We start from the raw sequence: 14,820 nt of genomic DNA, 5'->3' as shown, positions 1-14,820 counted from the left end.
ATGAATAAACACGATGGCCCAAATTACATTATCAATATCATTAAATAATTAATAATTAAACACAATGGCAACGCAATTTCGGTCAGCAAAAAATAAATTAAAGAATGAATAAATAAATACATTATAAAAAAAAAATCATATAAATTCACTGAAGGACGGGAAAATAAAAAAGAAATTATAAATGTGACAATATAAATGTTATATAATCAAAATGCATTTAAAACCACCGCAATATTAGCCCATGTTGCCATGGCAACCTCTCAATACCATTAAATGGGACTTCTGCAGTAATTTTTGTAACCCGAGTCTGAAAGAGGTGGGCGGGGTGTCCGAGAGAACAGCCAATGGAGAAGACTTTCCATTAAATGGGGTTTTAGGAGTAATTTCGGTAACCTGGGTGAGCGGGGTTGCAGAGATTGTACAATTCCACCCCATTGAATGGGAACATTTGGAGCAATTCCTTTCCATTGCATGGGGTGATTCATAGTAGATCGGGTGATAAAACAGAAAATGCATTTTCGTTTCAGTTTCAGTTTCATTTCCAATTTTTTCTTATTTTATCTTATTTATCAGGATAGAGAACTGAATCAGGATATAGATTAAACAAGTGCAATTGGAAGTGATGACACTAAGAAATGAGCAGACCACATTGGAACTGGAACACTATAAAAATGAAGCTTAAAATGGGTACTTTCTCCTGATTGGCTGAGATTTTGACACCTACCGGAAAATGTATTTTCTGTTTATTAAAGAGCTGGAGAGACGGGGAGACTCCTGTTACTGAACAAACACTCTATAGCAATGATTACTATCAGAATATAGTGCTTTAACCTTTTATCAAAATACTTTTTGTTTTAACCCAAAAATATCACTTACCCTACCTTTAAAGTGCAATTTTGAGGTATTTGTATTTTACTAGAGTATTTCTAATTCCCAATACTTGTACTTCCAATACTTTACACCACTACATTTATTTTTTACTTCAGTTACTAGTTACTTTGCTGATTTAGATTATTATTACAAAACATACATGAAATACATCAGATACATTATCAGATACATTAAATACACAACCCTAGGGGCTCAGACCCCAGGGGGTCGTGCCCCTAGGGGCGAGTTAAGTACCTGTTGAATAAACACTGTTGTATATATTGTGTGCACATATAGGCCTGTATTTTTATAGTGGATTTTATAGTGCTTAGTGCCTTATGAAATGACCTGTTGTGTTACACTGTTTTGCCTCCTCCTTTTATTATTATTCTGTAGCTCACTGAGTATTCACTTTAATAAATATTGCTCTATTATATATGTACATTTATTGTCTGTGGTGCTTTCAGGTTCTGACATTATACTTACAGTTTAATCATAGAAAACCCACATTTATTACAGTAATATATCCCACAGTAATATAACCCTCACAGTAATATATCCCAGAGGAAAAGGTGAGGTTGCAGGACTGAGTGTCGAAGGGGAACTTGTAGACGTTCATCCTGCACATGCTGACCACCACCTCTTTGTTCAGAGCCATGACCGTCCCATTGCTGTCTATGAGGACGTAGGGGCTTTGAACGACCTTATCCATCTCTAACCTGGAAGAGACACACACACACACACACACACACACACACACACACACACACACACACACACACACACACACACACACACACACACACACACACACACACACACACACACACACACACACACACAGCTTTACAAAAGAGTCTCCCCGGGACTCACTACTTCTTAAACGCTTTTTTTGTTTGTTTGTTTTATGGAATTTCTTAGATTATGTATTTATTAAATTCTTTAGATTGTTTTGTATTGTTTTACATTTCTGGGAAAAAAAACGTATTGGGCAAATTTCTAAAATCTTTTGAAATAATAATAATAATAAAAAACAAAATGTAAGAAACAGAAAAATAATTAATATTTAGTCACAACCCACATCCCAAACACCCGACCATGTGTTTTGTGTGTGTGTGTGTGTGTGTGTGTGTGTGTGTGTGTGTGTGTGTGTGTGTGTGTGTGTGTGTGTGTGTGTGTGTGTGTGTGTGTGTGTGTGTGTGTGTGTGTGTGCGTGCGCGTGTGCGTGCCTTGTATTGTAAACTGTACTTCCATTGTGCTTTTTCTCTGCAACCTTCTAAATAAGGTATTCAATCAATCAATACTATTCATACACTGAGTCGGCGGTGCCCAGGATAGCCTACAGGCAAGAGCTCTACCGACTGACCCGGACACAGCATGATCAACATCGTAATGAATTATAACATGATAGACATCATGGTCAACATAAATACGCAACATAATCAACAACAGCATAAATCACTTCATCCTAATTATTATGATGTTAGCATGGTAACCAGCTGTGTTTGGCCCTGTTTTCACCATTTTAGACAACATCCTTTTTATTCTGCTTGTGTGATTACCCTGAGTATCTCGTCAATCACTCTCACAGGCTCTGCTCCCTCGTCCTCAGAGGTTTCATCATGTGATGATGATGATGATGATGATGATGATGTGTATTTGTGTGGAATTTCTTTCCTGGGGCCAGTCCATCACTGCTGTACCTAACTCCACCCCTAAAGGGCCTCCTTGCTCCATCCTTCTGTCAGACTCTCTCACTCCATCCAGGCTGAATCTCTCTCTCTCTCTCTCTCTCTTTCTGCAACTGTCCCTCCTATGTCTCCCGCCCTTCCTCTACTCCACTACATCTCAGAGGCAAATATTGTACTTTTACTCCACTACAATTATTTGAAAACTTTGGTTACTAGTTACTTTGTAGATTTTAATTATTATTACAAAACATACATTAACCCCTTCAGCCCTATATACATTTCGGCCATTTGAAAATAGCCGATCTACAAGCTCACAATGCATTGCGACTTGTGAGCTTGGAGATCAGCTATTTTCAAAATATTTGCTCGACATTTTATAAATTTTGAACTTGTTGAAATGGGACATTCTGCATAATGAGCACTTTCTACTTTTGGTACTTTAAGTACATTTTGATTCCAATACTTTTGTATGCACTTTTAGTGTGTGTGTGTGTGCGTGCGTGCGTGCGTGCGTGCGTGCGTGCCTGCGTGCGTGCGTGGGTGCGTGCGTGCGTGGGTGCGTGCGTGCGTGCGTGTGTGTGTGTGTGTGTGTGTGTGTGTGCACAGCATGTCTGCATGCTTTTATCCATACCTCTCTTCGATGATGATGTCTGGCTTCCACAGCCATTCAGTGGGGACCGAAATCTCCTCAATTCCACAGAACTTAGAGGGGTCCCAGGATATGTGCTCATTATCCCACATCTGCAGTAGAAGGACGTTTAAATCAGGAATCATTTTAAAGTTATAATGTGTAACTTTTTCAATTCAACAAAAACATGTTTTAATATAAGCTTTCACTGGTCTATTTACCCATTCCAAATTAAAGTGTTTTTATTTTTTTATCCCAAGATTTTGTAACCCCTTTTCACCCGGTGCAAATGATCTAAGTGATCCTGGACGCTACACTCCCCCCGCCAGCCTAGGGAGCCCAGCTCATGCCTCCTTCAATGCATGAGAGCCAACTGACCTTCTTATCACCTGACAGGGGGGAGTTTCCCAGGACGTAGTGCGTGGAAGGAACACATTATTCCAACCAGTTCCTTTCCCCTCCGCTGTCATGGGGGAGGTGGTATAGTGACCAGGATTTCTACATGTTTTTGTGAGGGTATCTACCCTAGGATACACGGGGAGAACATGCAAACTCCTAGGGTATGTGCACTGATGACGCGGAGGATAGGACACGCCCCCAGCATCCCCGGCAGGAATCAAACCGAGGACATTTTAGCTGTGAGGCGACAGCGCTACCGACTGCGCCACCTTGCCCCCTAATTCAGGAATAATATTAAAGTCATAATGTGTAACTTTTTCAATTAAACATTTTTTTTTTAATATAAGCATTCACTGGTATATTTACCAATTCCAAATAAATGTGTTTTTGATAACTTCTCTAAACACTACAATCAACCACTTCAATTTGCAGAGTATTGTTCAAGTCGCTCCGGTCCGAGTCAAGTCGAGTCCCAAGTCGTTTGGTCCCAAGTCCAAGTCGAGTCCCAAGTCATGTGGTCCCAAGTCCAAGTCGAGTCCCAAGTCAATCCAACCCTCAGGTCCGAGTCCCAAGTCGAGTCCCAAGTCTTTGGTCCCAAGTCCAAGTCGAGTCCCAAGTAAATCCAACCCTCCGGTCCGAGTCCAAGTCGAGTCCCAAGTCATTTGGTCCCAAGTCCAAGTCGAGTCCCAAGTCTTTCTGTTGTGGGCAAGTCAAGCCGAGTCACAAGTCGAGTCACAAGGTTGTGTCAAGTCCCTCACTACTATTGTTCCCCAGCCCACCCACAAAGCACTCAGGAAGAGAGAAACCGTATCTTAAAGTCAAGAATTAAACCAGCATAAAGCTGTTCATTTATCCATTACAACATTACATGTCTGATCATTTAGTTAGAACTAGGGAAAGGCTAAATTACACTAAAGCAGTGTTTCTCAACCTGTTTGGTGGGCACACCTGGCATAGCCAAAAGATCCCAGGGCACACCTAGATATACTGTGTGTGTGTGTGTGTGTGTGTGTGTGTGTGTGTGTGTGTGTGTGTGTGTGTGTGTGTGTGTGTGTGTGTGTGTGTGTGTGTGTGTGTATATATATATGTATATATATATATATACACATATACTGTACATATGCACGCACACAGAGAGAGAGATTATTGGGCAGGTATAAAGAAACCTGAACCATTACAAATATATAAACTGGGGTCAGTGCAATGAATGGATGAGTCTGAAAACCTTCCCAAAGTAAAACTTCTTTGGTAAGTATATTTGGTACCCAATATACTTCTAATATCTGATAATAATATCTAATAATCTGATCCTGATAGCATTATTGCGGACGCATGCACTGTTGCCCACTGCAGACGAACACCAAAACCCTCGCCCCAAAACAGTCACCCCGGGGGAAATCCGGTGATATTCACCTGGTATTCCTAAACGTAACCTCATTAAACTATGCCTAAACCTAAGCTTATTCCTAAACGTAACCTCAGTAAAACTAATAACATGGCTAACCGTAAACTTATTTCTAACCTTATCCTCAGTAAAACAAATACAGGAATACAAGAACCGCTGGTCCGCGAAAAGAAATGGGGGCGATGGTGTTTTGGGGCGAGTTTTCCGGTTATGTATCTACGGCACCATGGCTTGAAGATGCGAGTGGAAATAAATTACAGAAAATAGGAAAATAAATTATAATAAATTATGAATAAATTCATGACTGATACCAAATGAAAATATAAACTTTACAGATCATATAAACATTACAATTATAAGAATTTAAGTAAAATTCAGAAAGTTCTGGCCGAATGAAATCTCAACTGCGCTGTTTATTATGCGCGATTGCGCGTGGAAATAAATTACAGAAAATAAGAAAATAAATTATAATAAATTATAATAAATCCATGACTGATACCAAATGAAAATATAAGCTTTACAGATCATATAAACATTAAAATTATAAGAATTCAAGTAAAATTGAGAAAGATCTGGCCGAATGAAATCTCAACTGCTCTGTTTATTATGCGGGGGGGAACTCCGATGACAAAACAAGTCACGAGTCATCTTGTCTCAAGTCGAGTCGAGTCGGGAGTCATTGGCTAGCAAGTCGAGTCGAGTCTCAAGTCTCTTGGTCTTTTACCTTCCAAGTCCGAGTCAAGTCACAAGTTTTACATTCAAAGTCCGAGTCGAGTCGCAAGTTTTACATACAAAGTCCGAGTCGAGTCGCAAGTCGTCAAATATGACTTGCGAGTCAGACTCGAGTCAGTCACTATGACTCGAGTCCAATACTCTGTCAATTTGCAATTGTCTGCCCCTGACACTCACAGGCACCAGAAATTTACCAGAAATGTATTTATTTATTTTACACCTAAATACCGTATTCTGTATTTTGGAAACAAACAAACAAACAATCATTCAATCAATACATTTTCCACCCTATACAGCGAGGATATCTAACCAGAGCTCACCATATGAATCCACATGCTTGAAACCAGTTTCAGGTCTTTCTCCACCTGAGGAAACACACACAAGATGAGGATTGACCAGCTGACAATCACAACTCATTTCGGCTATTTCTACAAGCTCACAATATGTCGCGATGCGACACATTGTGAGCTTGTAGATCTGCTATTTTCAAAAGATTTGTATACATTTGAAACATTGAAATGGGACATTCTGCTTAATGAGTACTTTGTACTTAAAACTGTATTTTCATACCAATACTTCTGTACTTTTATTCTCAAGTAAATTTTGAATTCCGGACTTTCACTTGTAACAGAGTATTTCTACATTGCAGTATTAATACTTTTACTTTAAGTAAAACATTTGATTACCTTTTCCACCACTGCTACGAAGTGCGATTGTAAATAAGTAGACGCAAACTAAAATGCACAGTACAGATGAGGTTCACATGCACACATACAGTATAGAGCAGTGGTTCTCAAAGTGGGGTCCGGGGACCACGAGGGGGTCCTTGAGTGGGTTCAAGGGGGTCATAACCACTTATCCGTGTTTTATACGATGGCTATTCAAAAATAGCAGATACAAGCTCACAGCTTGTCACTTCGTGCCCTGCTGCGAGCTTTTACTGTAGAGATACACAAATCTTCTCTTCTGGAGGTCCCTGGCACAAAACATTTTCAGATGGGGGTCCGTGGCCAAATATAAATCAATTTAGGGGTCCTTGACATAAAACCGTTATATAGATCTGAATGCAAACAAATAAATAAATAATACAGTATATCATAGCTCCCTGGTTGCCCAGCCAATTACTGTGAAAATAGCCGATCTACAAGCCCAACAGCCCCAAAAATATTTTTTTTTAAATAATAATTTTACTGTCAACTGGGGACCCCCAAAAAAAATCATGTGGGGACCCACCCACAGGTTGAGAACCGCTGAACTATGGACTCCCAATTTGAGGCATGTCATTAGGCAAACATTCTCACACATAGCAACACAATTGCAGTTCTACCAGCTCACAATGTGATAGATCAGCTATTTTTTCCATGAGTCTGTCATATGACAAAGTATAAAATATCATCAGAGACCTGCAGTGGGGTTACAAATTGGGTATAGAGAGCTTACTTTGCTAATACACTGATCACATATAACTGCAAATCGACTCGATTTACACCTTCTGACAACAAGAACTGACTCTTTCTTACATGACTTACTATTCCAATGTTACTCTGCACCTTAACCAATCACGACCGGGAACGCATCTGTGTCATTTTAGATGTCTTTGGCTAATTAAAAATAGCAGATCTACAAGCTCGTAGCGCGGCACTTGTAGATCTGCTATTTTTGAAAAATCGTGAAAATGTGAATCTTTGAATATATATATATATGTGTGTTTTTTTTTTAAGCGAACATCTTTTACTCAAATCTTTGCTTCTGGGGATTCTACAAATGTCTTCTAAATCATTTTTTCCCCTTATTTTCTGAACAGTATCAGCTGCTGTATGCTCATGCAACTTCTACATTGAAGTATTGATACTTTTACTTAAGTAAAACAGTTGAGTACTTTTTCCACCACTGACAAAAACACATTTCACCCACTGTTTTTTACACCTTAATAAACCTGTAATGTGACAATAAACAAGATTCAGATTTGTAGAGCAGAAACACTTTGAAAAAAACACGATGTTTCACTTACCACGTCTAGAATAGCGGTGAGCGCCACGAGCATCCAGACCACGGTGGGCTTTGTGTGGTTGAGGGCGGGCCGTGTGGCGGTGTACAGCCTGTTGTCTGCTCTCATGTCCAGGTGTTCTACCACAGCATGGAGACTACACGCCCGTTTACCTGAAACCACTGATGGAAGAAGCACTCACATGTTTTTACTTAAGTAAAAGTATCAATACCCTATTGTAGAAATAGTCTGTTACAAGTACTGTACAAGTTCAGTATTCAAAATGTATTCGAGTAAAAGTACAAAAGTATTGGCATCAAAATGTACTTAAAGTACCAAAAGTACTCATTATGCACCCTGACTCTGTTTGACCAGAATGGAACAGAGCCATATTAGTATCATTGGTAACACCTGTGAAGGAAGTAAGGAAGAAGCACAATTTCTTTCCAATATGGCTGCTGTGCATAGAGCCTAATATATTGAGCCTAGGATATTTTTTCCCCCCCAACATGCTCTTCTGTTGACAGTTATTGAACACGATTGTACTCACCTTGTCCTGTTGGATCCAGGTCATGGGGAGGGGTCAGGGTTGGCATCATGGTTGTCGTGGGTGCTGCAGTTAATGATACTGAGCCTGGCACCAGGGACATGTGGTTTAGTATGGATAACTTGTATGCGTTGATTGCATTTAGACAAGATTAGCTGAATGTGAAGGTAACAGGAAGAGTGGGCACCTCGAGGTAAAATTGGATATTTTTTCCCTAAATACAATATTTGGAAAATGCTCTTAAAGGAGGAGTTCACCCAAAAAATGACTTATTTTATATCAATTGCACGCCCCATGAAGCCTTGAATTCATGGATTTATCTTTGTTTTTGTGGCATTCCTAAGCCAACAATTTGATGACCGTGTGTATTTCCGGTAGGAGACACAAATAATCTACTTTGTGTCTCCTACCGGATACATTAGTCGGTAGGAGACGGGAATCAAATTATTAGCTTAGGAATGCAACAAAAACAAAAACAAATCCTAAATTCAAGGCTTCATGGGGTGTGCAATTGATAGAAAATAAGTCATTATTTGGGTGAACTACTCCTTTAAGTAATGTAGAGTATACACAAGAACATGATTGAACATTTGACAATTAAGGCCTACTATCTCACCACTCAAACAGAGAGCGTCTCCTTTCAAACCTCAATGGTTCTATTGAGCCCCCCGCCCACAGGAGTGGCCCAATTCTCTCACAACTTGCTACAAAAATCGCTCATGCAAAACTATATAATCTCCTACCTTTCATTTTCCACCTTCACATGTGTCTCCTTCTCTAATAATCAAAAAGTGCTATATATTTCATCTCGCAATTTACTTCCGGATGGTTCGTTTGGCACCTTTTTCGCCACATCGGTCACGGGAAAGAAATAAGCGCTGCCGTGGTCTATGGAAACGAGCCCAAAAGTGCACCCAAATAAGCCCAAAATCGCTTATACAAACAGTCAGACCTGGCAACGCAGCCTACGCCAATCATGTGTGAGAGATCTACAAGCTATGGGACAGGGACGCCATGTGCCATACACCGTGTCTTAGCAACAACAACAGCGCTCACTCTCATTGGTCGTGTCATGCCAGGATCAGTTTCCAGACAATGGCATCGCAGAGAGAGTTTGCTGTAGCCATCAGAGTCAGTCGCAGCAACGACGGACAGGGAGCTGTTATAGCTGGCAACGCTAACGTCGCTGTCATGCCTGCAGCAGCCTTGCAATCACTTTGTCAACAATGCACGTTCGTGTGGCGAATGTTATTATTGCTGCTCAGTCAGTCCATTGCAGATGGTGTATGTTGTGGGCTTCTGGAGAACAGTGTAGCTCCACACTAACTCCAGTAACTAACGTAATGCCAGGACCGCCCCGTGCAACGCACGTTTAGGCTGCATTATGGCAATGTAGTAATTTCAGGTAATTTCGGTCCGATTAGGGCACTGGTTATCAACCTTTTCAGCCCCCCCCCCCAAATAATCATATTTGAACTGGGGACCCCCCCATTTTGTTTGACTCCGTTCCACAAGTCAATATTGTGAAAATAGCAGATCTACAAGCTCTCACGTTGAGAGGCGTTGTACGCTTGTAGATCGGCTATTTTCAACATGTTTGCCTCTTTCTTAAATTATTTGCCAATGTGGCCAATGTTTCATAGTATAGTTTGTTGACTACTTTTGTTGCATACATGGCCTTTTCCTTTACTTTCGTTTTTTTTATTGTCTCCGCCAGGCCGAAAGGCATGGCGCAAGAGTATGTTTTACCCCCTGTCCGTCCGTCTGTGGATAGCTAATCTCTCGCATCGTTGGCTTGATCGCAGCGAAACTGTGCACACACACTCCCTGGATGCCAATTCAGAACCTCTGCCCCATTTCTTTCACATGGCCCAGTGTTATAGTGCCACCAGGAGGCCGCTTTTTGCAAAACACATTTTTTCACAGTACTCCTACATATTTTGTCCAAACATCACGCAAATCGGTACACAGCATCTCCATAGTCATTTAAAAAAAAACGCTCTTTCAGATGTTTCATATTCCATCCTGATTGGCTAAAAATGGCTTCCAAAGTCTGCAGGACTGCTCCGTTTGGACCAAAATGCCTCACATTATGAACACAGCATGCACTTTCCGTGCACCTTTGCACCCACATTCCCACTATGCCTAGGAAGAAATTTCACTTCAGATTTTTCTAATCAGCCTCATGGTGGTGCTATAACAGCCCGATTTGTGTTTTCACCTATAACTGCACCAATCTGTGCAAAACTTTGTATGTGCACTCTCTAGAGGTCAAGGAAAAACCTTTGCCCTGCTTTTTTCACATCTACCTTTTATAGCGCCACCAGGAGGCCCACTTATGTACAACATATTTCTTTACATTACTCCTTCCCATTTCATCTAAATGTCACGCAAATCGGTACACATGATCTCTATAGTCATGTGATCAAGACGGATCTGTTTACTTTTTCATATTCCATCCCGATTGGCTAAGATTCTCATCTAAAGTTTGCAGGAGTGGCCCGTTTAGAACAAAATGCCGCAAATCATGAATGCAGCGTCCGATTGCGGTCAACTTCGCACGCACATTCACACTATGTTGAGGAACAACTGCTACCATTTTAACATTGGCCTGTGGGGGGTCCGCACCGACAGGTTGAGAACCACTGTATTAGGGGAGAGTCAGTGAGAGCTGGATAAACGAGGTAAAATGTGTCAAAAGGGGTTTGTACGGCTGGGAGAGGAGATACTGTGTCTTTTGGACAAACAGCAGCGTGGTGCTGATGTTTGTTGTGTGAAGCAGCTTAATGTCAGAGTGTTTGTGTTGGAGCGCCTCAGTGCGGGGCATTGACTTTCATATGGACATTTCAATTCAATCTTTATTTCAGACCCAGGAGGATCCATATCACAAGAAAACAACACCACACAATAAAAACAGAAAATAAAATAAAATAAATAAAAATAATGCAAATAGCTCACATTGATCTACACACTGCAGGTATGTCTGTTACACACACAATATCAAACTACACACTACAGGAATGATGCAGCGTTTGCATTCCAGCCAGCATGCCAGCGTAGTTCCCATATGGTTTCAAGGTGGGCTAAACCATATGGACCCCATGTCAGCAATGTCAGCGGGATCCACTTCAGTCCCAACTGGGATGCCCTTGTGGGACATACGTGTGTTCTACCTGGGCCTTAGGTGGGCCCCACCTAGGCTATTCTATGTGGGGCCGAGGTGGGTCTTAACTGCGATGCCCATGCGGGCTATAAGTTGCTTCTACCTGGCCCTTAGGTGGGCCCCAACTAGCCACGTTTATGTGGGACCAAGGCGGGTCCTAACTGGGTTTGCCCATGCAGGCTTTAACTGGGTTCTACCTGGCCCCTAGGTGTACCCTAACCAACCAGAGTGCAGTGCCCATCACTCCAAATGTTGTGACGTCAGGGCTCTCAATACTGCACATTGGTGGAGGAGGAGGGGCCGCAGGGCAACCGCACACATCGCTGAACCAATGGTAGCCCACGGATGTTTCCTCTGCTCTGGAGATTTACAATCTGCCCCTCTATGCCACATATCATCCGCGCTACAGGGTCTTCACTGACCGAGCCACGGCCCCACTGGCCCTCATGACGCTACGCCACTTATATGCGCTGCCAAGTGGCCGCGGGCGCTACGTGGGCGTGGCCGCGGGCTAGACGCGAGCCCCCGCGTAGCGGGGGCGAGCTTCTAGTTTATCCAAGTGTTGGCGCGTGAGAGACGGTAGCAGAGGGGAAACAATTCTGTTCCAGGCAGCGGGGAGACCATGGCTACCCTGAGGCTCTGCATCTGTACAACAACAGCCAATACACTCTACCCTCTCAGGAGACAGGCAACACAATACAATCCTGACTATCATTGATTGTGGTGCTTGGGCCATAAATCAGAGCTTTCCCCCGAACCCAAACCCAGTGATACAAAGAAAGTTAGTTAACCGTACGTTAACCATATGACCAGGTTTAGTCCACATGTCTCATGTCTACTGAACTTCTTTGTAAATTATTCCACAGTTCTGAACAGCAGAAAGAGCAAAGCATTAACCCATTAAGACCTGGAACGCATCTGTGTCACTTTAGATTTCTTTGGCTATTCAAAAATAGCAGATATACAAGCTCATAGCGCGGCACCGAGTGCCGCGCTATGAGCTTGTATATCTGCTATTTTTGAAAAATCTTGATTCGCCTCAGGTCTTAGAACACGTTGGTAAGTGGACACATCCCGCTTTTAGAGTTTTCAGCTTCGTTCTGTCCTTTCTTTTCTCAACCTATGCACAAACACCACACAGTGCAAGAGCAAAATGTACTCTAGCATTGATCGAGAGACAGAGCAGCATAACGTGTTGCATTTTTTATGAATTATGAAACTTGAGACACATTTACCAACATGTACTTTCTACCACCTCTTCTAGCGAAGGTTAACCCCCTCAGTCTTTCGAATGGAAGAGAAAATACTATCATGAGAAAAAAAGACACAGAGCACCACACACCAACCACTGCTAGTTTCTACAATTGCTACAAAACCTGTATATCCAGTCATTTTGACTATTAGTTCCGGTCTTTTTTTCCCTCTACACAAAAATATGTGGCTTGCAAGCTTGTAGATCTGCTATTTTTGGCCCAACGTTCACATCCATGATAGGGACGCTAGGGTTCATGCGGTTAACCCATTAAAACCTGGAAAAATACATATGAATTTGGGGATCCTTGGCACGAAAAAGTTTGAGAGCCACTGATTTAGAATTGTTCTTTTGTAGAATGGGCCTCAGGTCTTAATGGGTGAAACACTTTCCAAACTTCAATTCCTCAAGAAAATGTTTCCCTCTTGTTATGATTATGATACAATGCAGAATGCAGTGATATTTGGACAGTGTTCATTGTTTGTTCAATCTGTAATCCAACCCAAAGTGTGTACATACTGTACGTGACCATTAGCTATTATGACTTGACAACATATCTCATTTAATATTCCATTTACCATATGAGGATGTTTATCTTAGCAAAATATGAAACTAGACCAGGGGTCTGCAACGTTTTCTCAGGCCAAGGACCCCTTAGCCGAGAGAGAGAGATGAAGCAGGGTTGTGTAGATTCATTTGTTGTTACATTTAGTTTGTTTGTTTGCTTATTTCAGACATCTAACCACTGAAACCCTCGTTTGTAAACTGGACGTTTTGCTCTGTACTTTGTTCACTCCTTTTTCTCTCTACGCCAAGCTCTTTGTAACTTGTAGAATTGTTTTGTCATGTACGCCCCCCCCCCCCCCCCCCCCCCGGTCCCAGGCCGTCAACCGCCCTCCTGAAAATGAATCTTTCCAGTGTGGGATGACTGTTATCATATATCAATAGACCGCATCCTGAATTCACAACACCTCTGAACAAAGCAGACCATGATAAACTGGAAGGATTTTTGTTATCGTAACTACTTCCAATAAACACATTAACAACTAGAAAGTCTGCTACGTCTCCACAGGGTGATTAACCAGGGCCTGCAGGCTTTAGAAGTCAGTCATAATATAGCCAATCTGAATGGAATATTATTTTTTACTACATTTTTTGGATAAAATAAATATGTAGGAGAAGTTGAAAAAAAAGTGTGTTTTGAATAAAACACAAAATGGCAGAAATTCTAGTGGGGCACAAATTGCCGGGGCATATATGGGGAGTTGCAGCATGATCCAAGGAATCATCTGGATTTCTTTTAATAAGTTTAGGCCAAAACATTGCGCTGTTATAGCGCCACCATGAGGCTGATTTGAATAATAAAGTTTCAAGGCAATGAGATATGATTCATGATTTATGGCAAAACGGATACAGAGAGTACGCAGCGAGACGCATTGTGAGCTTGTAGATCGGCTATTTTCAGCAAAGGGATTTGGTGTGGAGGGAAAAAAAGAGCAGACCACGTACAGAGCCGACCCCGGTCGGCTTAGTGTACTAAGGATAGAGGGTTTGAGTGGTTAAAGGAGTCGTTTTTTTTTAAAGGAGTAGTTCACCGAAAAACAGTACTTATTTTCTATCAGTTGCACCTGCCATCAGCACCATGAAGCCTTAAATTCATGGAGATCTTTTTGTTTTTGTCGCAAGCCAATCATTCGATGACCGGGTGGCTGCTCAGTAACTCTTTGAGTCTCTTTGAGACTCTTTGAGTGTCCTACGGGATAGACCGGTCAGTCATCGCCGGTCATCAATTATTATCAATTATTGGCTTAGGAATGCGACAAAAACAAAAAACTCTTCATGAATTCAAGGCTGTCTTCACTGACAAATAATCTAGAATACTAGATTGTGGGTTTATACACAGAAAATGCTATGGTGATTTATTTGATAAAGCTACAGTAGACATCGCATCACTTTGTTTGGGAAATTGTTTTAGCACGCAATACAAGCTAAACAGAATACAGGAATTCACAGTGCATGCATACAGTACATTAGTTTCTACATATCATCTCTGTCGGGTGTCCAAAACTGTTACTTTTCAGGATTCAAATTCAAAAGCATCAAAAGTAGCAGATCTACAAGCTCGAAGCGCATCGAGAGCTTGCAG

At 41.5% G+C, this 14,820-nt stretch overlaps 1 protein-coding gene across 1 annotated transcript in view; it reads right to left on the bottom strand.

Annotated features, from left to right (window-relative positions):
• LOC311063768 (5-hydroxytryptamine receptor 3A-like) overlaps positions 1-7,890 on the bottom strand; it is a gene marked incomplete at its 3' end in the record, with an annotated part of 40,345 nt that extends 32,455 nt beyond the window's left edge. Inside the window, exons 1-4 of the mRNA XM_084083369.1 lie at positions 7,737-7,890; positions 6,046-6,090; positions 3,193-3,302; positions 1,420-1,589 (exon numbers count right to left, since the gene is read on the bottom strand). Of these exons, the coding sequence (XP_083939495.1) occupies positions 1,420-1,589; positions 3,193-3,302; positions 6,046-6,090; positions 7,737-7,841 (430 nt within the window). The 5' untranslated portion in view covers positions 7,842-7,890. The remainder of the gene's footprint in view (positions 1-1,419; positions 1,590-3,192; positions 3,303-6,045; positions 6,091-7,736) is intronic.
• Between the last annotated feature and the right edge of the window lie 6,930 nt (positions 7,891-14,820).

This window comes from Gymnoscopelus microlampas (genome assembly GCF_963454915.1).
Source record: "Gymnoscopelus microlampas genome assembly, chromosome: 2".
Classification (NCBI taxonomy): Eukaryota; Metazoa; Chordata; class Actinopteri; order Myctophiformes; family Myctophidae; genus Gymnoscopelus; species Gymnoscopelus microlampas.
This window is presented reverse-complemented; position numbering and strand designations above follow the sequence as displayed.